Source organism: Miscanthus floridulus, chromosome 5, assembly GCF_019320115.1.
Source record: "Miscanthus floridulus cultivar M001 chromosome 5, ASM1932011v1, whole genome shotgun sequence".
NCBI lineage: Eukaryota > Viridiplantae > Streptophyta > Magnoliopsida > Poales > Poaceae > Miscanthus > Miscanthus floridulus.
The window spans coordinates 104738323-104764020 of NC_089584.1; the positions used below are offsets into that span (position 1 = coordinate 104738323).

The 25698-nt window shown below is 51.7% G+C and overlaps 1 protein-coding gene and 2 pseudogenes across 1 annotated transcript; all 3 read left to right on the forward strand.

The window, feature by feature from the left end:
• The first annotated feature begins 9204 nt into the window (after positions 1-9204).
• LOC136450381 (chlorophyll a-b binding protein 2, chloroplastic-like) lies at positions 9205-10370 on the forward strand. Its single transcript, XM_066450785.1, has 2 exons — positions 9205-9790; positions 9915-10370. Exons 1-2 carry the CDS (start codon positions 9293-9295, stop codon positions 10218-10220), a joined length of 804 nt encoding a protein of 267 aa, XP_066306882.1. The 5' UTR covers positions 9205-9292; the 3' UTR covers positions 10221-10370.
• Positions 10371-15129: 4759 nt separating this feature from the next.
• LOC136452870 (probable serine acetyltransferase 1) lies at positions 15130-16375 on the forward strand (annotated as a pseudogene).
• Positions 16376-23905: 7530 nt separating this feature from the next.
• Positions 23906-24850, forward strand: LOC136452871 (probable serine acetyltransferase 1; annotated as a pseudogene).
• The last annotated feature ends 848 nt before the right edge of the window (positions 24851-25698 follow it).

Sequence of the window (25698 nt, forward strand, 5' to 3'; positions counted from 1 at the left end):
TAGATCTGGATCGGAGGGTGGTCGGTGGTGAACTAGAGTGTCTAGAGCCGATTCGGCGATGTAGAGGCAATCGGCGAGCTTCAGACCGACTCGATCGATGGATACGATCAGATCGTCATTGTTGATCTACCTCCTCAGGTAGCGAGGAAGCGGGAGGCGAGTCGTGGATGAAGGTGACCTCGGAAGCTGGTTCTGAGATTGGATCTGCTATCGCGGGGGCTGATGTAGCCAGCGATGAATCATCGTCGTGGACCAGCATGGATCTCCATGAGATTGATGACGAGAACGTGTTGTTGATTTGAGGTCCATTTGGCTCGCCATGGATCAAGTGCAGGCCCCTACCTAGCGCGCCAACTGTCGACAAAAGATGCTCGGCAGTCCATCGAAGGATATCTCATGATGGTAGATTTATCATAGAGTTGAGCGAGATCAGGAGCGAGATGGTAATACAAGCACCAAGACACAAGATTTAGAAATGTTCGGCCGTCAGTATGACGTAATACCTACATCTTGTGTTCTGATGTATTGCATTGAGATGTATGGATCTGTCCACTAAGGGACCCCTGCCTCTTCTTATATACTCTGGAGGGGTAGGGTTACAAGGAAAATATTCTATTTAGTACTATACAATAGCTTGTGGTGCACGCCGAGCAGCGCCGTGCACGTCTTGATCTTGTGGGCTGGGCCACCTCTGATGGTGTGGCCCATGTCTTGTCTTATGGATACCGGGGGTCATACCCCCATAGCTAGTCCCTGAGCCTGACAGTAGGTGACGTAGTCACGTGGTGCAAGGGTTAGAAAGTAGAAGACCAGTCGAGCAGGCAGCCAGTCCTCGGGCATAGCCTCAAGATGAGAACAAACACATTCACCGTAAGGTGAAGTATGCCCACTTAGTCCCCGAGCCTACTGGAAGGTGAAGAATGAATCTTGTAGCAGGGTCAAAGAAAAAGAAGTCTAAAAGCTTTGCCGACGTCATCCGACATGCGCGCATCAAGACCCTAGACGTGCTGCCCAAGATCAGCACCCTGATCCGAACAGCATGGAGCAGCTTGATAGCACACTGATGAGACATAGCAAGATCCAACCACCAAGGGAGCACCTAGAAGTCCCCGACGTCGCTGGCGATGTCCGAGCACCGAGGAGCGAGGAGTCCCCGACGTCGCTAGCGATGACCGAGCACCGAGGAGCGAGGAGTCCCCGCTGTCGCTGGCGATGTCCGAGCACCGAGGAGCGTGGAGTCTCGGCATCGCTGGCGATGACCGAGCACCAAGGAGCGAGGATTCCCCAGCGTCGCTAGTGATGATCGAGCACCGAGGAGCGAGGAGTCCCTGGCGTCGCTGGCGATGTTCGAGCATCGAGGAGCGAGGAGTCCCTAACGTCGCTGGCGGTGTCCGAGCACCGAGGAGCGAGGAGTCCCCGATGTCGCTGGCAATGACCGAGCACCAAGGAGCGAGGAGTCTCCGGCGTCGCTGGCGATGACCAAGCACCGAGGAGCGAGGAGTCCCCAATGTCGCTGGCGATGATCGAGCACCGAGGAGCGAGGAGTCCCCGGCGTCGCTGGCGATGTTCGAGCACCGAGGAGCGAGGAGTCCCCGACATTGCTGGTGATGTCTGAGCACCAAGGAGCGAGGAGTCCCCGACGTCGCTGGCAATGACCGAGCACCAAGGAGCGAGGAGTCTCCAGCGTCGCTGGCGATGACCGAGCATCGAGGAGTGAGGAGTCCCCGGCGTTGCTGGCGACGTCCGAGCACCAAAGAGCTAGGAGTCCCGGGTGTCGTTGGCGATGTCCAAGCACCAAGGAGTGAGGAGTCCCCGGCGTCACTGGCGATGACCGAGCATTGAGGAGCGAGGAGTCCTCGGTGTCGCTGGTGATGTCTGAGCACCTAGGAGCAAGGAGTCCCCAGCATCGCTGGCGATGTCCGAGCACCGAGAAGTGTAGGGTTGAGATGGCGGACTAGAGGGGGGTTGAATAGTCTTTTCTAAAATTAATCGTGTCGGCTAGCCAAAACAAGTGCGGAATTAAAACTATCGATCTAGCCAAGACTACACCCCTCTATCTATGTTCTCTAGCACCTTTCAAAGATACTAAACAAGCAACAAAGGTGTCGGGCTAGCTAATGCTCACCTAATCAATTCTAGGAGCAAGGTCACACAAACCTATGCCACTAGTACTTTAAGCAACAAGGGAGCTCCTACACATGCTAGTAAGCAAAAGCATAAAGCCACCTAATGCTCACTAGCAATGCTCAATAACAAGGCAACCAATGCCAAATTAGAGAGCGCAAATACTTAGCTACACAAACTAAGCAAAGTGACTAAAAAGGTTACATAAACCAAATTAGCCACGCAAGTGAGCTACTTCTATGCTACACAAGCTAACTAATTGCAAGAGCAACTACAAAAGCACAATGTATATGAAAGTAATTACAAGCTTGTGTAACGAGGATGCAAACCAACGGGAAGAACAAGGTTGACACGGTGATTTTTCTCCCGAGGTTCATGTGTTTGCCAACACGCTACGTCCCCGTTGTGTCGACCGCTCACTTGGTAGTTCGGCGGCTAATTGGCATCACCCGCCAAGCCCGCACATCGGGCACCGCAAGAACCTACCCCGAAAGTGAGGGTAGCTCAATGACACGCTCAACGAGAGTTGCTCTTCATGGCTCCCGCGGGGCGAGCACAATGCCCCTCACAATGCTCTTCTCCGGAGCACCGCACAAGCTTCTTGCGGGCTTCGACGGAGACCACCACCAAGCTGTCTAGGAGGTGGCAACCTCCAAGAGTAACAAGCACCACCGGCTTGCAACTCGATCACCTAGTGCCACTCGATACAACCTCACGATGCAATCGCACTAGAATCGCTCTCTCACACAATCGAATAATCACTATCAAGTATATGTAAGATGGAGGGCTCCCAAGCACTACTACATAAGCCACCAAGGCTCTAGTGTGCTCAGCTGCTTGCCCAAGGCCGACCATGGCTTTTATTTATAACCCCACAAACAAATAGAGCCGTTACCCTTTCACTGGGCAAAAGTCGGGACGACCAGACGCTCCGGTCCGATCGACCGTACGCTGGACCTCAGCGTCCGGTCGTGCGATGCATGCCATGTGTCCCCTTCTTCAAACACTGTTTGCCCAATCTCAACGGTCATCTGTTGACTGGACGCTGCAGCTAACACTGACCGGACGTAGGACCCTCAGCGTCTGGTCGTTTCCAGTAAGGTACCAGACATGACCGGACGCGTCCGGTCGGTCGTGATCGGATGCAACACCAGCGTCCGGTTACTTCTAGCTTCTCTGCTCTGCCTACGTCACCACACATCACCCTGACCGGATGCATACGGCCAGCGTCCGGTCACTTCCAGCGCCAGCGTCCGGTCGATGACTGTCGCCTGCCCGCTGACCACCACTACTAACCGGACGCTAGAACCCAGCGTCCGGTCCACTTTGTGAGACCCTATCTTTTCTATATAGGGTGTCGGTGGCACCATCAGACTGTCCGCACTCTACGGACGGACACTCCGCCGGTGGAGTTTCAAACCCTTCTCACCTCCATTCCATCGCCGAGTTGATCCACATCAACTCCAACTTCATCTCCTTTGGAAATGTGCCAACACCACCAAGCGTACACCGCTATGTGTATGTGTGTTAGCATTTTCACAATCATTTTTCAAAGGATTAGCCACTCAACTTGCCACACCACTCAATCCTAGCGACGATGCAAAGTTAGATCACTCGAGTGGCACTTAGATGACCGATATGCAAACAAGTTTGCCCCTCTTGATAGTACGGCCATCTATCCTAAACCCGGTCATCAACTTCTCTACACACCTATGACCGGTGAAATAAAATGCCCTAGGTTATATCTTTGCCTTACGTATTCCATTTCATCTCCTCTAATGTTGATGCAACACATGCACCAACATGATCAACAATGATATGATCCACTTCATATCATCACATGATCATATTGGTTCATCGATCTTGACTTCACTTGCTTTTTACCGTTGCCTTCGTCCATCGGCGCCAAGTCTTGCTCAAGCTTCACCGCCACGTGGTCCATCGCTCCAAAGCCTTCGACTTGCCCTTCACGCTTGCAACCGGTCCATCAAGCCAAGTCTTGTCTTGATCTTCTCCACCTTGATCACATGACTCAATGTCATGTCTCATGTGCAATGAGCTCCTTCATCATCACATGTGTGAGCTTTGCAACATCTCCAAGCCATTTTCACCTTCATGGCATATGTTGCTCACACATATGTACCTATGGAATAATTACCTGTGTATCTCACATAAACACAATTAGTCCACCTAGGTTGTCACTCAATTACTAAAACCACACAAGGACCTTTCAAGGAGTCCTCGGTGTAGGTGGCGATGTCCGAGCACCGAGGAGTCCTCGGCATCGCTGGCGATGTTCGAGTACTGAGGAGTCCCCGACGTGACTGGCGATGTCCGAGCACCGAGGAGCGAGGAGTCCCCGACGTCGCTAGCGATGTCGGAGCACCGAGGAGCGAGGAGTCCCCGGCGTCGCTGGCGTTGTCCGAGCACTGAGGAGCGAGGAGTCCCCGGCGTCACTGGCGATGTCTGAGCGCTGAAGAGCGAGGAGTCCCCGGTGTCGCTGGCGATGTCCGAGCACCGAGGAGTCCCCGGTGTAGCTAGCGATGTCCATACGGTGAAGTGTGCCCTCTTAGTCCTCGAGCACAAAGAATCCGAGCGTCGAGGAGTAACCGACGTAGCTGGCGATGAAGCAGGAGCGACGAACAGTCTGGTCAACTGGTCGGCAGCGAAGTGAGCATTGAGTAGAAGCGACCGGTGAACAGTCCAATCAACTGGTCAGCGCCGAAGTCTATGATCCTAGCGGGGCGACCAGTTGATCGGTGGTGAAGTTCGAGTACCAGGTGATCCGATCACCTGGACGATGGTCCTGCAATACAAATATGTGAACGCGTAGTACATGATGTACAAATATATGAACTCTGGAGAAAAATCAGCAATGTCGATGAAATAGCGTAAGTAGCTTGGCGATTAGTTGGTGTGAAGATGTATTTAATATAAATCACCCGAACAGTTAATGTGTAGCTGAGTCTCCAGCCCTAGCTAGCCTGTTAACCATAACGCGGAGCGCAGAGCCCGTGCACGTGTAGGAGGAACAGGCGTCGCTAAGGAGCCGCTATCGACCACCTATAACACAGAGGGCAGATGCTCATGCACGTGTAGGGAGGAGCCAGAGACAGGGCCGTCTCTAGAGACGTCCGAGCATCAACAGGACTGTTCGGGGGTTCGGAAAATCATTTGGGGAGCAAACATGGAGAAAACAGCTCGAAGAAATATCATGGCGATTAACGAAGATTGGAGAATATTTAGAAAAATATTAAAGCATGACTTATCTTTAGATAGAACGACTGGTCGGCGGCGTATGGCGCTATCTGGTCGGCGAGAGGATCGACGTCTTCAACCTGGTCGGCGAATCTGCCCGTCAGGGCATGTTGGTAAGCGACGGTGGCATTGGTGAACCCGAAGGGTAGGGCTGTAACCCCTGGAGTTTCCTGAACAGCTTCTGATAGATCTAGATCGAAGGGTGGTCGGTGCTGAACCAGAGTGTCCAGAGCCAATTCGGTGATGGAGAGGCAATCAACGAGCTTCAGACCGACCCAATCGATGGATACGATCAGATCGTCGTTGTTGATCTGCCTCCTCTGGTAGCGAGGAAGCGGGCAGCGAGTTGTTGATGAAGGTGACCTCGAAGGTGGTTCCGAGATCAGATCTGCTGTCACGGGGGCTGATGTAGCCAGCGATGAATCATCGTCGTGGACCGGCATGGATCTCCACGAGATTGATGACGAGAACGCGTTGTTGATTGGAGGTTCATCTGGCTCGCCATGGATCAAGCATAGGCCCCTACCTAGCGCACCAACTGTCAACAAAAGATGCTCGATAGTCCACCGAGGGGTATTCCACGATGGTAGATTTGTCGTAGAGGTGAGCGAGATCAGGAGCGAGATGGTAATACAAGCACCAAGACATAAGATTTAGACAGGTTCGGCCGTCAGTATGACGTAATACCTACATCCTGTGTTCTGATGTATTGCATTGAGATGTATGGATCTATCCACTAGGGGACTCCTGCCTCTCCTTATATACTCTGGAGGGGTCGGGTTACAAGGAAAATATCCTATTTGGTACTATACAATAGCTTGCAGTGCACGCCTTGATCTTATGGGCTGGGCCATCTCTGATGGTGCGGCCCATGTCTTGTCTTGTGGATATCGGGGGCCATACCCCCACACTCACTCTCTAAATCATTATTTGGAGAGTTATTTGCATAAAAATGGCTTTTTATATCTTTTGATATTCCAACAATTTTTCTATATCTCGTGCACACTCTAGAGAGCCATGCTAATGATCTATGGGGCTATTAACAATATATAGAGATGTTTAACCAATTGTAGCTATGCTGATGAGCTACTGGACTTATTATGACTGAAACATTATGAATGATGCAATATTTGCATCTTTCCTTTGGCTAAAGAACATTAGATTTTAAGCAGTGTGAGAATCAAATGGCAAGCTCCAAAGGAAATCAGGTACCACCTGCCTAGGAGGTTTTAAGTTCATGTTTTTCTTATGCTAAGGAGAGTACACTAAGATTTCGGATGAGCCCAGGAAATAAATCACAGTGTTAAAGAGGTTACATAACCCCTTTTTTATTTCTGAGATGAGTCATGGTTGCAGAATCAACATGTTCTAGTATGAAAGGAAATGATTTTTCTGAAAAACAAATTAAATTCAAGAAGAAATAATAGGGAGAATTTTATCATCAATTGCAAAAGGCAAACATTTGGGCAATTTAGAAGTATTTATATAGCACACTAATGATGATAACTGTCGGATGTATGGGCCCAGGGTACCTTCACCGTCTGTATACTCGGTGTTGTCCTCTTCCTCCACCAACCATCATTGACTTAAATCGGCAACATGCAAAAGCAAATAAACTGGGAATAATAAAAAATCGACGGATTTCAGTATCGCAGGAAAGGGGGTGGGCAGGTGAGGGGGGCAGAGAATCAATCGGCTCGGTGTGTCATGAGGGGTGAGGAAAGAAAGGGGGGGGGGCGGTGTTTCTCGCAGTTGAGTGAGGGCAACACGAGGGGTGGGGGTGGGGAAGGGGAATGGGGGTGTTTCTCGTAGCTAAGGGAGGGCAACGAGATGCTACCCCATGACAACATAGAAAAATACCAGTGAACCGGACTAGCTCTATGTCAAAGAGTGGTGGTTCGCATGGGTGGGATGGCAACGAGACCGATCTGACTCATTTGGGTTGGCACAGAGGTCACCATGCCTCAAGACAGCATCTAAGAGAAAATGAAGTAACAAGACCACAATACTTATGAAATTACCAATTTACCTTGCTATTTTTCAATTTTTTTTAGTACTTGATATATTTTTCACCATTCAGTCTCTCCTAATAAATGATATATATTCTTTTAACCATCGGTAGAAAACCTGAACTGAGTATAGTTTCTCTTCTTTGAAATAACGATTATGTAAATGAGATACGACAATAGCTAGCACTGTAAAATGAGATACTACAAACGGTCGAGAGACGGACAAGTTCCAAGTCTCTGTTGGAAAGGTCGAAAGGATGCCAAGAGCTCGGTTACTGCTTGACTGTGTGTTGTGTGTGGAATCGATCCGTCCCCTTAGTGGGGTGCCCTGCCCTCCCTTTTATAGACCAAGGGGGGAACAGGGGCTACAGATGGGAGAAAGAGGAAAAAACCAAAGGCGGAGAAGGTCCTTCGAGGGTGCCGGGTCTTCCTTTTTCCTTGAGCCTGCCCTGCTGACATGGCAGACCATGCCAGGAATAGCATGTTTCGCAGATCCTGATAGGGCCGGGCTCTGGCTTTGTTTCAGCGAGTGGTCATGTCCCATCCTCCCCCGGCGGACGGTGCGGTGTGTCAGGGCGCTGAGCCATGACTCTACAGGGAGTAGACGGGGAAATGACTATACGCATATTACTGTAGATGATGTGAGTTCTTCCTTGGATTGTTGTGGTTGTCATATGCTTGTGTTAGGATCCACGCCCGAGGGCTGATGGCGGCGCCTACAATACTGTAGGACAAAAGTCGGCGCCTACAATACTATTCGGGCTCTGCCATCCCTGAGAGGGCTTAAAGCGCCCGTCCCGTCGTATCCTGACAGTACCTTCTCGTAGGTGCGCAGGGCATGGTCCTCAGTACTGCGGTTTGACCTGAGTGTCGTGTCTTTTCTCCAGTTCATCATCATGAAGGAGTAGGGTGCAGTTGTCGGGCGAGGCGGAGCCTGCCCTCAAACGTCGGGCGAGGCGGAGACAGCCCTTCGACGTTGGGCGAGGCGGAGCCTGCCCTCAGCCATCGGGCGAGGCAAAGCCCGCCCTCGGATGTCGGGCGGGGCAGAGCCAGCCCTCAGCCGTCGGGCGAGGCGAAGCCCACCCTCGAACGTCGGGCGGGGCGGAGCCAGCCCTCAGACGTCGGGCGAGGCGGAGCCAGCCCTCAGTCGTCGGGCGAGGCGGAACCAGCCCTCAGCCGTTGGGCGAGGCGGAGTCTAGCCCTCGGGGGTCGGGCGAGGCGGGACCAATCTTCCATCGTTCGGGCAAGAAGCGTAGTAGCGTTCTTGTCTGACCGAAAGCGTCAACGTTCGATGGTTATTAGTTTCACCTCATTAGGTACCCCGATATTAGATCCCCAACAATAGTCCGTATAGATACCTAACATCGAGCCCACTGATTAAGACTACCTAGTCTAAATGCATTGTGGTTACCTATTTAGACTACCTAGTCCCTTCCTAAGCCACTAATTTGATTTGTTTATCAATAATACTATCCCTCCATACTAAATTGTATGTTATTCTAGGTTTTCTAGATTATTTAGACGTAGTAGTAAAAACAATATATTTGTCCCGTTTCAACGAAGGGATTACCCAAAAAAGCTAAACTACTTATGAACCGAAAAAAGTACTCTCTCTCTCTCTCTCTCTTCTGCTTCCCGGGTTCCAGTTGGAGAGCGCACTTGACACGTCAGCAAAGCACACGCACAGGTGGCAAGTGGCATGCATGCCAGATACGTGTTATCCAGTCAGAAATCGCAAGAGATATGCTCATCCAGGCAACGCCCGAACGGGTGAGGCTATCCTATCGTCCCGCCATTATTTAAACTCAAGTCCGGTTGCCTGCCTCCTCACCGCAGCCAGCACAAAATAGCTCACGAGCTCTAACCCAAGCACTAGCAGGAAACATCCTCCGCGATCATCAATGGCGGCATCTACCATGTCACACTCCTCCCCGGCCCTTGCCGGCAAGGCGGCAAAGAACGTCCGGCCCAGCGTGTTCGGCGAGGGCCGCATCACTATGCGCAAGACGGCCGCCAAGCCGCCTAAGCCCGCCGCCGCGTCCGGCAGCCCGTGGTACGGCCCGGACCGCGTCCTCTACCTCGGGCCATTGTCTGGTGAACCTCCGTCCTACCTCACCGGCGAGTTCCCGGGAGACTACGGCTGGGATACCGCTGGGCTGTCGGCGGACCCCGAGACGTTCGCCAAGAACAGGGAGCTGGAGGTGATCCACTGCCGGTGGGCCATGCTCGGCGCGCTTGGCTGCGTCTTCCCGGAGCTGCTTGCCCGCAACGGCGTCAAGTTCGGCGAGGCCGTCTGGTTCAAGGCCGGCGCCCAGATCTTCAGCGAGGGGGGCCTCGACTACCTGGGGAACCCCAGTCTCGTGCACGCACAGAGCATCCTTGCCATTTGGGCATGCCAGGTACAAATTAAATCAGTCCGATTCCGACCCCAACTCGCCTAAGCAGTTTGGATTTTGCTCTGATAGACTGATATTACAATGCAATGCGATTGCAAATTGCATCGCTGATCACCTGATCGACCAGGTCGTCTTGATGGGGGCCGTGGAGGGGTACAGAGTGGCCGGTGGGCCGCTCGGCGAGGTGGTCGACCCGTTGTACCCTGGTGGAAGCTTCGACCCGCTGGGGCTCGCCGACGACCCGGAGAAGTTCGCGGAGCTGAAGGTGAAGGAGATCAAGAACGGCCGCCTCGCCATGTTTTCCATGTTCGGGTTCTTTGTCCAGGCAATCGTCACCGGCAAGGGGCCACTTGAGAACCTCGCCGACCATATCGCTGACCCCGTCAGCAACAACGCCTGGGCGTACGCCACCAACTTCGTCCCCGGCAACTGATGATTCATTTCGAGGCAACCTCCGGCCGGCCAAGGAAACAGCGCGATTGTGCCAAAGACAAGCGTTGCGCACGCACCCTGTATTTGGTCGTGTCATACTGTCATTTGGTATTGTTTGATGAAACAAGGATGATGGATACTGTGAGTCTCAGCTCTGTTTCTTTAGTTTGATCGCAGTAGTATTCGGCCTGTTCGTAAACGATCGTAAATTTCTAGCCACAACATTATTTTTTTCTCATACCAAACCCGTCAGCAGTAATAATCCACGATCGTATATAATCGTTTTAGCCCCAGCCGAACAAACTGATTAAAGGAGGATTAAGGATCGCATATGCCCCCGTGGGCCGACTTTTTCCAGGCATGCTGCGCTACAGCCATTCCCAGGCCAGACCAACTGGACAAAATTGTCAGCGTTGTCGGCCCATGTAAACCTAATGGTATCCAATCTAAGAACGGACTTGCGAGCCCGGACGTCCGATCCGGACACTAGCGTCTGATGCTGTCCGCACAGGGAGCGAACGAGCGCCTAGTGCGTCGGGCTCAGGCCGCTTCCCACGCGCATTCAATGTGTAACATCCTATCTATTTTTGAAATATCTAGATACAACAGTTGTAACATACGAAAGAAGACAGATAAAACGCTTAAACAAGCATCTGAAACACTTGCGAAAACGTCTGAAAAATATTTGAAAACCATTGCAAACATGTGCAACATACAGATAAAACACTTGCAAACATACGTACGAAACACTTGAAACATATGCTTGCAACATACATGTGTATGCAACATCTAGATCTACTTTTGTAACATCTAGACAAAACAATTGCAGCATTCGTCTGGAACAGATGAATCATTTGGAACATACACTTGAAACATAGGTGTATAGCCATTACAACATGTGCAACATCCCGATCTACTTTTGCAACATCGATATACAACACTTGCAACATACCTCAAAAACATCTGAAACATTTTAGATATACTATTGCAACATACGCTTTTAGTGTAGCATCTGCTTGCTGCTTGAACGAATGGAGGCTCGTCGACGCGGAGCTCGACGCCGGCCCGAAGCTCGAAGCTGCGGAGCGGCGTGAAGGTCGCCGGTGTGGAGCTCGTTGGCGACACAACCCTCGGTAGGGGCAGAGACAGGGGCAAGCAGATGGAGCACGCCCGCGATAGGAGACACGAGTCCGGGAGGAACCTAGCGAGTGCTTAGCGCATCAGGCTCATCGTGCACGGTGCAGGCGAGCGGTGGGGGTGGGAGCGGGGGCGGCGGGGGCGAGGACAAGGTTCGTCGCATGAGCAGCGGGCGATGTGGGCGGGGACGGCGTGGGCTAGGTCCATCCAGACAGAAGGACGCCTACTACTAGATCCAAGAATATCGAATGTGCGGAGGTATCCGAACTCCGAAGAAGAAAATCATGCACTGTCCACGCAAATTAGACATGACTAGTCACATACAGCTCTACTGTCCTTTAAGGTGGCGCTCGAGCTCGAAGGCATTCCTCCGCATGCCTGGGCCGAGGACACCGCTGCCAAGATCCTGGTGCCAAGCTGCTGGTTACATGCAGTCGATCCACAATCGGCGTCCAAGGCTGATCTATCGGCGTACAACTGTACAAGCTATCTGCTTGGACATGCGAGCCACGAGCAATTCCCAAGGTCGTATGGCTCCACATCGTCGAGAATGAAGTCGTTCGTGGCTGAGTTCGTGGCGCTGCTGCCGAGAAAGCCGGCGCTAGCAGCCCGGCTGAGTTCAGACCGATCACAATGATCCACACCTTTGCGAAGCTAGTATCCAAGATACTGGTGTTGCGCTTAGCTCCGAGGCTGAACGAGATGATTGACAAGAACCAGAACGCGTTCATTCGAACACGATCCATCCACGACCGGAAAAGGAAGACGCCAATGCTGCTCTTGAAGCTTGACATCTCAAAGGCTTTCGATACCCTCTCGTGGCCGTTCCTGCTGGAGGTGCTTCAGGCGCATGGATTTGGGGAGCGATGGCGTCGATGGATTGAAGCTCTTCTGTCCACAGCAACATCCAGAATCATCCTGAACGGTCATCAAGGGCCACCGATCAGGCAACTGAGGGGGGTGCGCCAAGGAGATTCTCTGTCGCCCATGCTATTCATTATAGCAATGGATGTGCTGCATAGATTATTTCTCAAAGCATCCGCTGATGGGGTACTTAGAAAGATGCAGCCGTCTGAAATCAAGTTTCAGTGCAGTCTATACGCTGACGACGTGATACTGTTCATCCGTCCCACAACACAAGAAGCGACGGCGGTTAATTAAAGAAATACTCAACGTATTTGGAACGGCTTCTGGGCTACACGCAAACCTGCCCAAGTGCTCCATCACCCCGATCTATGGATGGGAGGAAACTTTAAACGACATCGTCTCCATCCTAGGATGCCAAGTTCAGCCCTTCCCCATAAGGTACTTGGGACTGCCGCTGAGCACGAGAGCGATCCCGAAAGCAAACTATCAATCTCTGGTGGAGCAAGTGGCAAGGAAAATACCACCCTGCCACGAAGCACTGATGGCAAGAAGCGGAAGGCTCATATGGATCAAGTCGGTCCTTCGGTCAGTCCCCATCTACGCCATGATGGCGGAAAACCTGCCGGCCTAGGCGAGAAAGGAAATCGACGCCATCTGCCGCAAATTCTTCTGGGCAGGATCCGATCAGTCCGTTCAAGGAAAATGCATGGTCGCCTGGCCGTCGGTATGCAGACCAACCGAGCTGGGAGGGATAGGAATCAGCGACTTGAAGCTCGCCGGCTACGCCCTGCAGACACGGTGGCTCTGGCTTCAAAGAACAGACGAGGACCGGGCCTGGAGCCAACTGCCGATCCGAACGTGCCCCCAAGTGCAAGCTTTTTTTCAAGGCATCAACATTCATGGTGGTGGTGAATGGACAACAAACGCTGTTATGGGAAAGACCGCTAGATCAACGGTGAAGCTGTCAGTGACATCGGCCCTGCTCTTTACCCACTGGTGCCTACAAGAACTCGACGACGGCAGTCCGTAAGAGCTGGGCGGCTGAACAGGACGTGGGCACGCAGCATAACCGGCGGAATGTCAACCCAGGCCATCATTGATTATTTACATCTTTGGAACACAGTAGCCGACTTCCAGCTCTCCGATCAACATGATAAAATGGTCTGGCGCTGGACGGCCAGTGGTGAGTATACGGCCAAGTCCGCGTACAAGATGTTACATAGAGGCTCCACCCCTTTCATTGGCCACAAGCTCATCTGGAAAACGTGGGCGCCATTGAGGATCAAAATTTTCCTCTGGCTCACCTTCAAGCGTAGGCACTGGACCGGTGATAGAAGAAGGAGACATGGCCTGGATGCAAGGGACCGTTGCTACCTCTGCGATCAGGAAGAACAAACCATCGACCACATCAACGGGACTTGCCCTTTCTCTAGGGAAGTTTGGTTCTTCGTCTTGCAAGCACTAGGGAGGCAGCTACCCCAAGCATCACCGACTGCACTGTGCTGGTGGCGGAGTCTGCGTTCCTTGTTCAGTGGAGAGCGAAGGTTAGGCCTCGACTCACTGTTTGCGCTGGTCTCTTGGCTGATTTGGAAGGAGCGCAATACGCGATGCTTCCACGACGCTTCAGCGAGCGTCAGTGATCTATTGCAACTAATCAAGGCCGAAGCGGACCGCTGGATTGAGGCCGGCGCCGGAGGACTACGAGCTTTAGCGCGAGGCTAGCATACCATTTAGGGTGCTCTCTTGGTTATGTGGTTGTTATTCTTCAAAATGTAGCCGCTAGAGTTATTCTGCCGGCCGGGTTCGGCTTCTTTCTAATACAATGATGTGCACACTCGCGTATTCGAGAAAAAAATTATCCTTAAAAAAAAACACAGCTCTACTGATAGCAAGCGAAATGCACCCTACCCTGGACCACCGCTTTGCGGCTACGAGGAGCGACACGCAAGAGCTGGCGGTGCGCAACAAAAACAGAAGTTCGCTCCGTTTATATACTTGATCCCTGCGTCGTGAATTCGTGATCATCCGATTTTTTTTTATTTTTAATACTTTTTTAAACTAATTTTAAATTTAACATTGTTTTATTTTTTTCCCCTAAAATTAACATTTTTGTCTGCGCCTATTTTCCTGGCGCGGCAAAGACGTTTCGCCGCGCTATGCACGGTGGTGCGGCGAGAGGGATGATGTGGCGATGATCAGGGCGCTGACCGGTGACGTGGCAGGGTCTACCGTATCACTGATCTTAGTGTGCCAGGTAAATATCGCCCGCGAGCCGCCCTCCCTCTGTCTGCCTTAATGCGGTGGACGACTTCCGCGTCGCGCCCTCCCGCTACTCCCAAGTGCTGTCGGCGCCCGGGCCTCCATTGCCGCCTCCCTCCCTCCTCGGCTTCGTTCAAGGTAATGACGCATTTTTATTTTTGTTTGAATGGTGGATTGAAATATTATGAATGAGAGTTAAGGTTAGGAGAAAAATTATGTTTGGGAACTATGGGCTATGGTTTGGAGGAAGATATTAGTTTGATTTTGTTAATGTTAAGGTTAATTATTTAGTTAGAAGTATGTTACCATGTATATTTTTGTTGCTATAAGTGTTGGTTTTATTATTTGAGTTGCAATGCAAATGATTATATTTTACATTAATTTACGTCGTTTAATTGATTGATGTCACTGTGGCGCCAAGATCGGTGGCGCGGTAGACCCTGCCACGTCATCGGTCAGCGTCCCGGTCATCGCCACGTCATCCCTCTCGCCGCGACCATGCATGGCGCGGCACAGACGTTTCGCCGTGCTAGAGAAATAGGTACGGGCAAAAGTGTTAGTTTTTGGAAAAAAAAAAATAAAACAGTGTTAGATTAAAATTAGTTTGAAAAAGTGTTAAATTTTTTTTTTCATCCAACATCCGTGACCGTGCACGCTCAGGCTCCGCTTGCTTTCGGCAACTCGGGGTCGTGCTCTCCGGATGGGGCGCCCCACGTGGCTCCGCTTGGACCACTCCTGCTCTTGGGCTATATATTGCCGCTCCGCCTCCACCACGTCTGCGCTGCGCGAGCCACACGCACACCGCCCGCACACCCCACCGGCCACACAGGCACAGACGGCGACTCGAAGATGACGGCCGGCCAGCCGCTGCGCACCGAGCCAGCAGCCCAGCCACCGCGGGTGAACCACAGCACCCCGCCGGCGGCGCTCCAAGCAGACATCGTGCCGTCGTACCCGCCCCCCGAGTCGGACGGCGACGAGTCCTGGGTCTGGTCCCAGATCAAGGCCGAGGCGCGGCGCGACGCGGACGCGGAGCCGGCGCTGGCGTCCTTCCTCTACGCCACGGTGCTGTCGCACCCGTCCCTGGACCGGTCCCTCGCCTTCCACCTCGCCAACAAGCTCTGGTCCTCCACGCTGCTCCCCACGCTCCTGTACGACCTCTTCGTCGCCACGCTCGCCGCGCACCCCGTCCGTCCGCGCCGCCGCCGCCGCCGACCTCGTCGCGGCGCGGTCGCGGGACCCAGCCTGCGCGGGCTTCGCGCACTGCCTCCTCAACTACAAGGGCTTCCTCGCCGTGCAGGCGCACCGCATCGCGCACGTGCTCTGGGCGCAGAGCCGCCGCGCACTGGCGCTCGCGCTCCAGTCCCGCGTCGCCGAGGTCTTCGCCGTCGACATCCACCCGGCCGCCACCGTCGGCAAGGGGATCCTGCTCGACCACGCAACGGGCGTCGTCATCGGGGAGACGGCCTTCGTGGGCAACAACGTCTCCATCCTCCACCACGTCACGCTGGGCGGCACCGGCAAGGCGGTGGGCGACCGGCACCCCAAGCTCGGCGACGGCGTGCTCATCGGCGCCGGCGCGACCATCCTCGGCAACGTCAGGATCGGCGCCGGCGCCAAGGTCGGCGCAGGGTCCGTGGTGCTCATCGACGTGCCGCCCAGGAGCACCGCCGTGGGGAACCCCGCCAGGCTGATCGGCGGGAAGAAGGGCGAGGATGTCATGCCAGGGGAGTCCATGGACCACACCTCCTTCATACAGCAGTGGTCAGACTACATCATTTGAGCTTGAGCCACCACAACCGCAAGCTGCAAGAGTGCTCGTCTTGCTACTGCTATACGCCTATTGTTGCGTTTTCTGTGTATATGTGCCTGTGTTAGTTGTAGTTCTTGCTCCAGTGACGTGAACCGTGCTGGACATGGTCTAGGTACGTGTCTAGCTCGTCTCTGGAACCTGATGTCCAGAAAGATGTGCTGAAAGTTCGCTCTTTATTTTCGAAGCAGATGAACAATATTACTTTTTACTCAAGCAAACAGTAGGAAAAAGGATAATTTTTGTTTCTAGAATCTTTTTTTTTTGAGGTCACGACGGGGAGGATTAAACCCATCCCCACCTGAATTTCATTTTCACTTATTCCGGTGGCACAAGAACTCTGAAACCTCATTGAAGCTCTGGCAAACTGAAAGATCGGCGAATTACCTTTTGTATCTGTGTTTGATTATTGTCATGTGCAATTGTGCCACGTTGCCCTATCTGTATCGTGAATTACACCACAAGTCCACAAGTTTCAGTAATTTCAGAATGAGGGCGCGCTGAAGTGACCGGAATGAGCGAAACACCGCCATATCTCTCAGTCAGCGACTGTGAAAGATGATGTCTTCTCACTTGCCAGCACCTACAGATAAGATGGATATCGCATTGGCTCCTCTTTTTTTCTGGACGAAATAACCAAATCTTTACATGGACGCCTTGATGCAGCCTTAATCTGCGCGTAAGATACAAAGTTGTATACTGCTAAGCACATGGTTTTAGTCTTTTAGATATTCTCGTGGGGAATCTCAACGGTGTCATTGTGTGTTCACACACACCAGCTGCTCGTGCGAATAATTAAGGTGGGTATTTAAATCCAGGAGTAAGTTTAGGGATGTCACGTCGGATGTCACATCAGGGTATCATATAGGAGTGTTTGGATAGTAATAATAAAATAAAATTACAGAAGTTCTCAGTAATCCACGAGACGAATTTATTAAGCATAATTAATCCGTCATTAGCACATGTTTACGGTAGCACACATTGGTCAAATCATGGACTAATTAGGCTTAAAAAAATTGTCTCGCAAATTAGTCGCAACCTGTGCAATTAGTTAGTTTTTTATTCTATATTTAATACTTCATGCATGTGTCCAAACATCCGATGTGATAGGGAGGAAACTTTAGGGGGAACTAAACGAGGCCTAAGTGTGTATATAAAAGATATATTCCACCCGTTCCAAATTATAAGTCGTTTTAACTTAATTGGTACATCTATTTTATTATGCATCTAGATATTTATTTTGCTATGCATCTAGATATAATAATATGTCTAAATACATAGCAAAAATAGATGAATCAAAAATATCAAAATGACTTATAATTGGAAAGGGGGAGTACATTCGCGATGATACAGTGCGACTTTGTCATTGCCAACTTGATGCAACATATGGTAGTCGTAGGCGGAGAAGAAGGCGAACACGGCTTTGGCATCGTCACATTGATTTAGGAACATATGGTAAGTCGTTAGATATGCTTTAGCTGTCGGAAGCTTACAATATGCTCAAGTATGTATGTGCCCTGACTTGGTATTTGTTACCGGGTTACTTTGGCAGATTCTAGAGCAATCCTGGAACAGAATAATAGAAATTGGTAAAGAAAGTCTTGCATTATTTGTAAGGAACGAAATGCCTCATGATGACGTATAGAAGATATGATTCACTCCATATAGTGGGATATCAGATTCTGATTATGCGGGAGATGATAGAAATTCCACATCTGGATATGTATTTACTCTCGCAGGGAAGCTATTTCATGAAAAAACTCAAAGCAAACCATCACTACATCGTCCACAATGTATGACAGTTTTGTAGCGTGTTATGAGGCAACGGGGCAGGTGAACTGGCTAAAGAGTGCATATCCGGTTTGAAGGTGGTTGACGATATCTATAGACCACTAAACTTATACTGTGATAATAATCAGGCAATACAATATGCTCACAACAATAAGTCAAGTGATGCTGCCAAACACATTGACATAAAGTATATTGTTGTGAAAGATAAAGTCCAGGATCATGTCATAAAGTCTTGAGCAATATAAGTATAGAAAAGATACTCGCGGATCCGCTTACAAAAGGCTTACCACCCAACATGTAGCTAGCATAGGTTTAAGGGAAAGCCTAAAATTTCTGGACAAAAGAAGGCCCAAAAATAAGTATCTATTTCAGAACTAATGAGGACATGACCTTCATATATATGACCATGCTTGGAGAACCATACGGAGACCAAGAAGATCAGCGATGGTGTTCTAACCGAGAAGGAGGCCCGAAGCTCATCCAGTTCGAGTCCCCAAGGTGGAGACCCAAATCAAGTTCGAGTCCGGCTCGGGCTCCAGGACCGTCTGCCTTAAACTGGTTATCCAGGACGCATCTAGACTCCATTTTTGACGATCCACATATGGTTGGAAAGCTAATTTGATAAGGAAGCCAATCCATATGGTTTCACGTCAAAAGATCTTCAGAATCAACGGGAATCGTTGAAATAAGTCAGCGTCCAGAATCTGCCAGGGTGCTGCAAACACCGTCTTTTGGTCCGTTGGACCGTGTATCGTGTTTGGGCCCATTAAGGGGCATGTCCAGGGGGGGTGACGCCCAAGACTCATAAATAGTAGTTGTCGCTCTCCTTAGGGTTTGGGTTTTGTTTAGTTCTTGATTCCTCATGAAAACAGACGTCGTTTTGCTGCAACTGTCGCCGCCAAGGCCGCTTGCTGTAAACCAGGGCCCTAGTTCTTGATCTTGTTCGCCTGTGGCGATTAGTCCTTTCGAATAAAGACTTAAACTCTTTCTCATTATCATAAGTCTCATATTATTTGTAATTTCAGATTGCGTTTATCTCGTTCTACTTGTGTTCTCGATTCGCTTGTAGGAAAGCCTTCTCGGCGAGGTCAACCGCGTTCGCGTGGTGATAACCAACAGAGCAGTGGTGTAACGGTTGCGGAGGTCCGAATCAGTCTTGGTTTGAAGCCTAGATCGTGAACGTCGAGTCTCCACCAATCGACGTTATCATACCTTTCGGAAGATCGGGCCTAGTCCTACATCAAGAACAGAGTAGTGTGTTGTAGCTGTTAAATCTATCGGTAATGGACCGTGACGATGAGATATGCTCTATACGCTAATATGTAATGGAATGAATAAAAAGTAAATGATATGAAATTAAAAAATAGTAATGAGATCAAGGGGGAGAATGTTAGTTGATCTCCAACGGTCTATTGGGCCCTTGATCTACGTCCTGATCGGGGGCGCCCAACCCTAATATAGTTGGTGGCCCCCTGTCGCACAGCACTATAAATAGAGGAGTGGGGAACTGGGCTCGGATAACGAGTTGACCGGAGCCGCCGTAACCACTCACAGAAACCTAATCCAATCTAACGGAAGTGCTGCCAGCGACGGGATGCCCCACCGCACTGCCGTCACCTCTGCATCGCCCCTACAGTGTCACCACCGGGCCATTAGACCTCGCCTCATCGCCACTGGTCGCCACCACTACCCGGAGCTGCCACAACCCGACGTCCGCGAGGCTGCAGCACAACCATGGCGAACTAGAGGAACCCTAAAGAGGTCTACCCCGAATCTACTCCATTACAGAGGTAATCAGTGATTCTAACAAGAGGCACTCCATGACCACTTCTGTGCTGTCTTCGGGACAGTGGCGGATGGAGGAATGACACTCAATTTCCAGGCATCGGGATCCACCCCATTGACCTCAATGACCAAGAGATGCCGGTTGAAGCTGCAGAAGTCTGGGCGGCGCATCAATGCAATGCCGATGACCGTGCACCAGGACCCGATGGATTCACCAGTGCATTTTATAAAACGGCCTGGCCGATCATCCAGAACGAGACCATGGAAGCCATCGAAGCCTTCTTGCTTGGCAAAACCAGGAACATGGAAAGCTTAACAGTGCGCTCGTGGCGCTGCTGCCGAGAAAGCCGGCGCTAGCAGCCCGCTGAGTTCGACCGATCACAATGATCCACACCTTTGCGAAGCTAGTATCCAAGATACTGGTGTTGCGCTTAGCTCCGAGGCTGAACGAGATGATTGACAAGAACCAGAAACGCGTTCATTCGAACACGATCCATCCACGACCGGAAAGGAAGACGCCAATGCTGCTCTGGAGCTTGACATCTCAAGGCTTTCGATACCCTCTCGTGCCGTTCCTGCTGGAGGTGCTTCAGGCGCATGGATTTGGGGAGCGATGGCGTCGATGGATTGAAGCTCTTCTGTCCACAGCAACATCCAGAATCATCCTGAACGGTCATCAAGGGCCACCGATCAGGCACCTGAGGGGGGTGCGCCAAGGAGATTCTCTGTCGCCCATGCTATTCATTATAGCAATGGATGTGCTGCATAGATTATTTCTCAAAGCATCCGCTGATGGGGTACTTAGAAAGATGCAGCCGTCTGAAATCAAGTTTCAGTGCAGTCTATACGCTGACGACGTGATATTGTTCATCAGTCCCACAACACAAGAAGCGACGGCGGTTAATTAAAGAAATACTCAACGTATTTGGAACGGCTTCTGGGCTACACGCAAACCTGCCCAAGTGCTCCATCACCCCGATCTATGGATGGGAGGAAACTTTAAACGACATCGTCTCCATCCTAGGATGCCAAGTTCAGCCCTTCCCCATAAGGTACTTGGTACTGCCGCTGAGCACGAGAGCGATCCCGAAAGCAAACTATCAATCTCTGGTGGAGCAAGTGGCAAGGAAAATACCACCCTGCCACGAAGCACTGATGGCAAGAAGCGGAAGGCTCATATGGATCAAGTCGGTCCTTCGGTCAGTCCCCATCTACGCCATGATGGCGGAAAACCTGCCGGCCTAGGCGAGAAAGGAAATCGACGCCATCTGCCGCAAATTCTTCTGGGCAGGATCCGATCAGTCCGTTCAAGGAAAATGCATGGTCGCCTGGCCGTCGGTATGCAGACCAACCGAGCTGGGACAAGGTTTTTTTTATCGGCCGATATTCACCGAAATTTCCGAAATTTCCTTTCTATCCACAGGGTCCGATAAAATTTGACATAGGCCAAATTTTTCCCTTCTTTCCTGCTCCCACACAGACAACCCAAATTCAGCCGTGCGACGGTCCCACACTATAATGTTTTATTCTTGTTTTTATCGGTGAACAAGTGATGTTTAATAGCTTAGGAATAGTTTCAAGTCAAATTCTACGAAATTTTTTTAAAACAATTTGAAATTTTTTTGAATTTGGTCTGATATTTCCGATATATCTTGCTTATCCTGTTTATCCATGACTTCCGATAAATTTTTATTTCCGATAATGAAAACCTTGGCTGGGAGGGATAGGAATCAGCGACTTGAAGCTCGCCGGCTACGCCCTGCAGACACGGTGGCTCTGGCCTCTGGCTTCAAAGAACAGACGAGGACCGGGCCTGGAGCCAACTGCCGATCCGAACGTGCCCCCAAGTGCAAGCTTTTTACAAGGCATCAACATTCATGGTGGTGGTGAATGGACAACAAACGCTGTTATGGGAAAGACCGCTAGATCAACGGTGAAGCTGTCAGTGACATCGCCCCTGCTCTTTACCCACTGGTGCCTACAAGAACTCGACGACAGGACGTGGGCACGCAGCATAACCGGCGGAATGTCAACCCAGGCCATCATTGATTATTTACATCTTTGGAACACAGTGGCCGACTTCCAGCTCTCCGATCAACATGATAAAATGTTCTGGCGCTGGACGGCCAGTGGTGAATATACGGCCAAGTCCGCGTACAAGATGTTACATACAGGCTCCACCCCTTTCATTGGACACAAGCTCATCTGGAAAACGTGGGCGCCATCGAGGGACCATTGCTACCTCTGCGATCAGGAAGAAGAAACCATCGACCACATCATCGCGACTTGCCCTTTCTCTAGGGAAGTTTGGTTCTTCGTCTTGCAAGCACTAGGGCGGCAGCTACCCCAAGCATCACCGACTGCACTGTGCTGGTGGCGGAGTCTGCGTTCCTTGTTCAGTGGAGAGCGAAGGTTAGGCCTTGACTCACTGTTTGCGCTGGTCTCTTGGCTGATTTGGAAGGAGCGTAATACGCGATGCTTCCACGACGCTTCGGCGAGCGTCAGTGATCTATTGCAACTAATCAAGGCCGAAGCGGACCGCTGGATTGAGGCCGGCGCCGGAGGACTACGAGATTTAGCGCGAGGCTAGCATACCATTTAGGGTGCTCTCTTGGTTATGTGGTTGTTATTCTTCAAAATGTAGCCGCTAGAGTTATTCTGTCGGCCGGGTTCGGCTTCTTTCTAATGCAATGATATGCACACTCGCGTATTCGAGAAAAAAATTATCCTTTAAAAAAAACACAGCTCTACTGATAGCAAGCGAAATGCACCGTACCTGGACCACCGCTTTGCGGCTACGAGGAGCGACACGCAAGAGCTGGCGGTGCCCAACAAAAACAGCAGAAGTTCGCTCCGTTTTATACTTGATCCGTGCGTCGTGAAATTCGTGATCATCCGCGATTTTTCTAATTTTTAACACTTTTTATAAACTAATTTTAAATTTAACACTATTTTATTTTATTTTATTTTTCTAAAACTAATACTTTTGCCCGCGTCTATTTTCCTGGCACAGCAAAGACGTTTCGCCGCGCCATGCATGGTGGCACGGCGAGAGGGATGACGGGGCGACGACCACGGCGCTGACCGGTGACGTGGCAGGGTCTACCGCACCACCGATCTTAGCGTGCCAGGTAAATATCGCCCGCGAACCGCCCTCCCTCTATCTGCCTTAATGCGGTGGACGACTTCCGCGTCGCGCCCTCCCGCTACTCCCAAGTACTGTCGGCGCCCGGCCCTCCGTTGCCGCCTCCCTCCCTCCTTTCCCTTCCCTTCCCTTTCCCTTCCATTCCCTGGCCGCCTCCCTTCCTCCTCGGCTTCGTTCAAAATAATGACGCACTTTTTATTTTCGTTTGAACGGTGGATTGAAATATTACGAATGTGAGTTAAGGTTAGGAGAAAAATTATGTTTGAGAACTATGGGTTATGGTTTGGAGGAAGATATTAGTTTGATTTTATCAATGTTAAGGTTAATTATTTAGTTAGAAGTATATTTACCATGTATATTTTTGTTGCTATAAGTGTTGGTTATATTATTTGAGTTGCAATGCAAATGATTATATTTTACATTAATTTGCGTTGTTTAATTTGATTGATGTCACTGCCGCGCTAAGATCGGTGGCGTGGTAGACCTTGCCACGTCACCGGTCAGCGTCCTGGTCGTCGCCACATCATCCCTCTCGCCACGCCACCATGCATGACGCGACACAGACGTTTCGCCGCGCTAGGGAAATATGCGTGGGTAAAAGTGTTAGTTTTGGAAGAAAAAAAAAACAGTGTTAGATTTAAAATTAATTTAAAAAAGTGTTAAAAAAAATTCTCATCCGACATCCGTGACCGTGCACGCTCAGGCTCCGCTTGCTTTCGGCAACTCGGGGTCGTGCTCTCCGGATGGGCCGCCCCACGTGGCTCCGCTTGGACCACTCCTGCTCTTGGGCTATATATTGCCGCTCCGCCTCCACCACGTCTGCGCTGCGCGAGCCACACGCACACCGCCCGCCACACCCACCGGCCACACCGGCACAGACGGCGACTCGAAGATGACGGCCGGCCAGCCGCTGCGCACCGAGCCAGCAGCCCAGCCACCAGCGCGTGAACCACAGCAACCCCGCCGGCGGCGCTCCAAGCAGACATCGTGCCGTCGTACCCGCCCCCGAGTCGGACGGCGACGAGTCCTGGGTCTGGTCCCAGATCAGGCCGAGGCGCGGCGCGAACGCGGACGCGGAGCCGGCGCTGGCGTCTTCCTCTACGCCACGGTGCTGTCGCACCCGTCCCTGGACCGGTCCCCTCGCCTGTCCACCTCGCCAACAAGCTCTGGTCCTCCAACGCTGCTCCCCACGCTCCTGTACGACCTCTTGCGTCGCCAACGCTCGCCGCGCACCCGTCCGTCCGCCGCCCGCCGCCGCCGACCCTCGTCGCGGCGCGGTCGCGGGGACCCAGCCTGCGCGGCTTCGCGCACTGCCTCCTCAACTACAAGGGCTTCCTCGCCGTGCAGGCGCACCGCATCGCGCACGTGCTCTGGGCGCAGAGCCGCCCGCGCGCTGGCGCTCGCGCTCCAGTCCCGCGCTTCGCCGAGGTCTTCGCCGTCGACATCCACCCGGCCGCCACCGTCGGCAAGGGGATCCTGCTCGACCACGCAACGGGCGTCGTCATCGGGGAGACGGCCGTCGTGGGCAACAACGTCTCCATCCTCCACCACGTCACGCTGGGCGGCACCGGCAAGGCGGTGGGCGAACCGGCAACCCCAAGCTCGGCGACGGCGTGCTCATCGGCGCCGGCGCGACCATCCTCGGCAACGTCAGGATCTGCGCCGGCGCCAAGGTCGGCGCAGGGTCCGTGGTGCTCATCGACGTGCCGCCCAGGAGCACCGCCGTGGGGGAAACCCCGCCAGGCTGATCGGCGGGAAGAAGGGCGAGGATGTCATGCCAGGGGAGTCCATGGACCACACCTCCTTCATACAGCAGTGGTCAGACTACATCATTTGAGCGTGAGCCACCCACAAACCGCAAGCTGCAAGATGTGCTCGTCTTGCTACTGCTATACGCCTATACTATTGTTGCGTTTCTGTGTATATGTGCCTGTGTTAGCTGTAAGTTTCTTGCTCCAGTGACGTGAACCGTGCTGGACATGGTCTAGGTACGTGTCTAGCTCGTCTCTGGAACCTGATGTCCAGAAAGATGTGCTGAAAGTTCGCTCTGTAATTTTCGAAGCAGATGAACAATATTACTTTTTACTCGATGCAAACAGTAGGAAAAAGGATAATTTTTGTTTCCCCAGATCTTTTTTTTTGAGGTCAACGACCGGGAGGATTAAAACCGATCCCCACCTGAATTCATTTTCACTGATTCCGGCGTAGCCGGTGGGTGGAAGGGGCGAAGCCCTCAAATAGCGTTTGGATTACAAATCAGGAGAGGGGGAGCGTTTACATAGTAAGGGCAGAACTCCATCTACTAGCAGTGATCACATTCTTTCTTCGGGATCCTGCAGCTCCAGGAACGCCCTCTCTCTGGCAGGCGGCAGCCAGGCGTTCCAGGTTGGGCTCCAGGTGTCTGAAGACAACCTCATTCCGGTGTTTCCAAATTTCCCAGCAATAGAGAAGTATGAGGGGGTGAGCGACACTACAGTGCACTCGGGACGGGGTCTTGGTTTGCCACAGCTCAGCTGCCTTAGCTATCTCCCCAGGCGCCCAGCCTATATGTGCCCAGAAGCCGCGGACGAAGCTGAACCCAGAGATGACATGGTCTGCGGTCTCGTCTTCCAGTCCGCAGACTTCACAACGGGCGTCGTCCAGGATGTTCTTGCGTACCAGCGACGTCTTGCACTGAATTCTGTT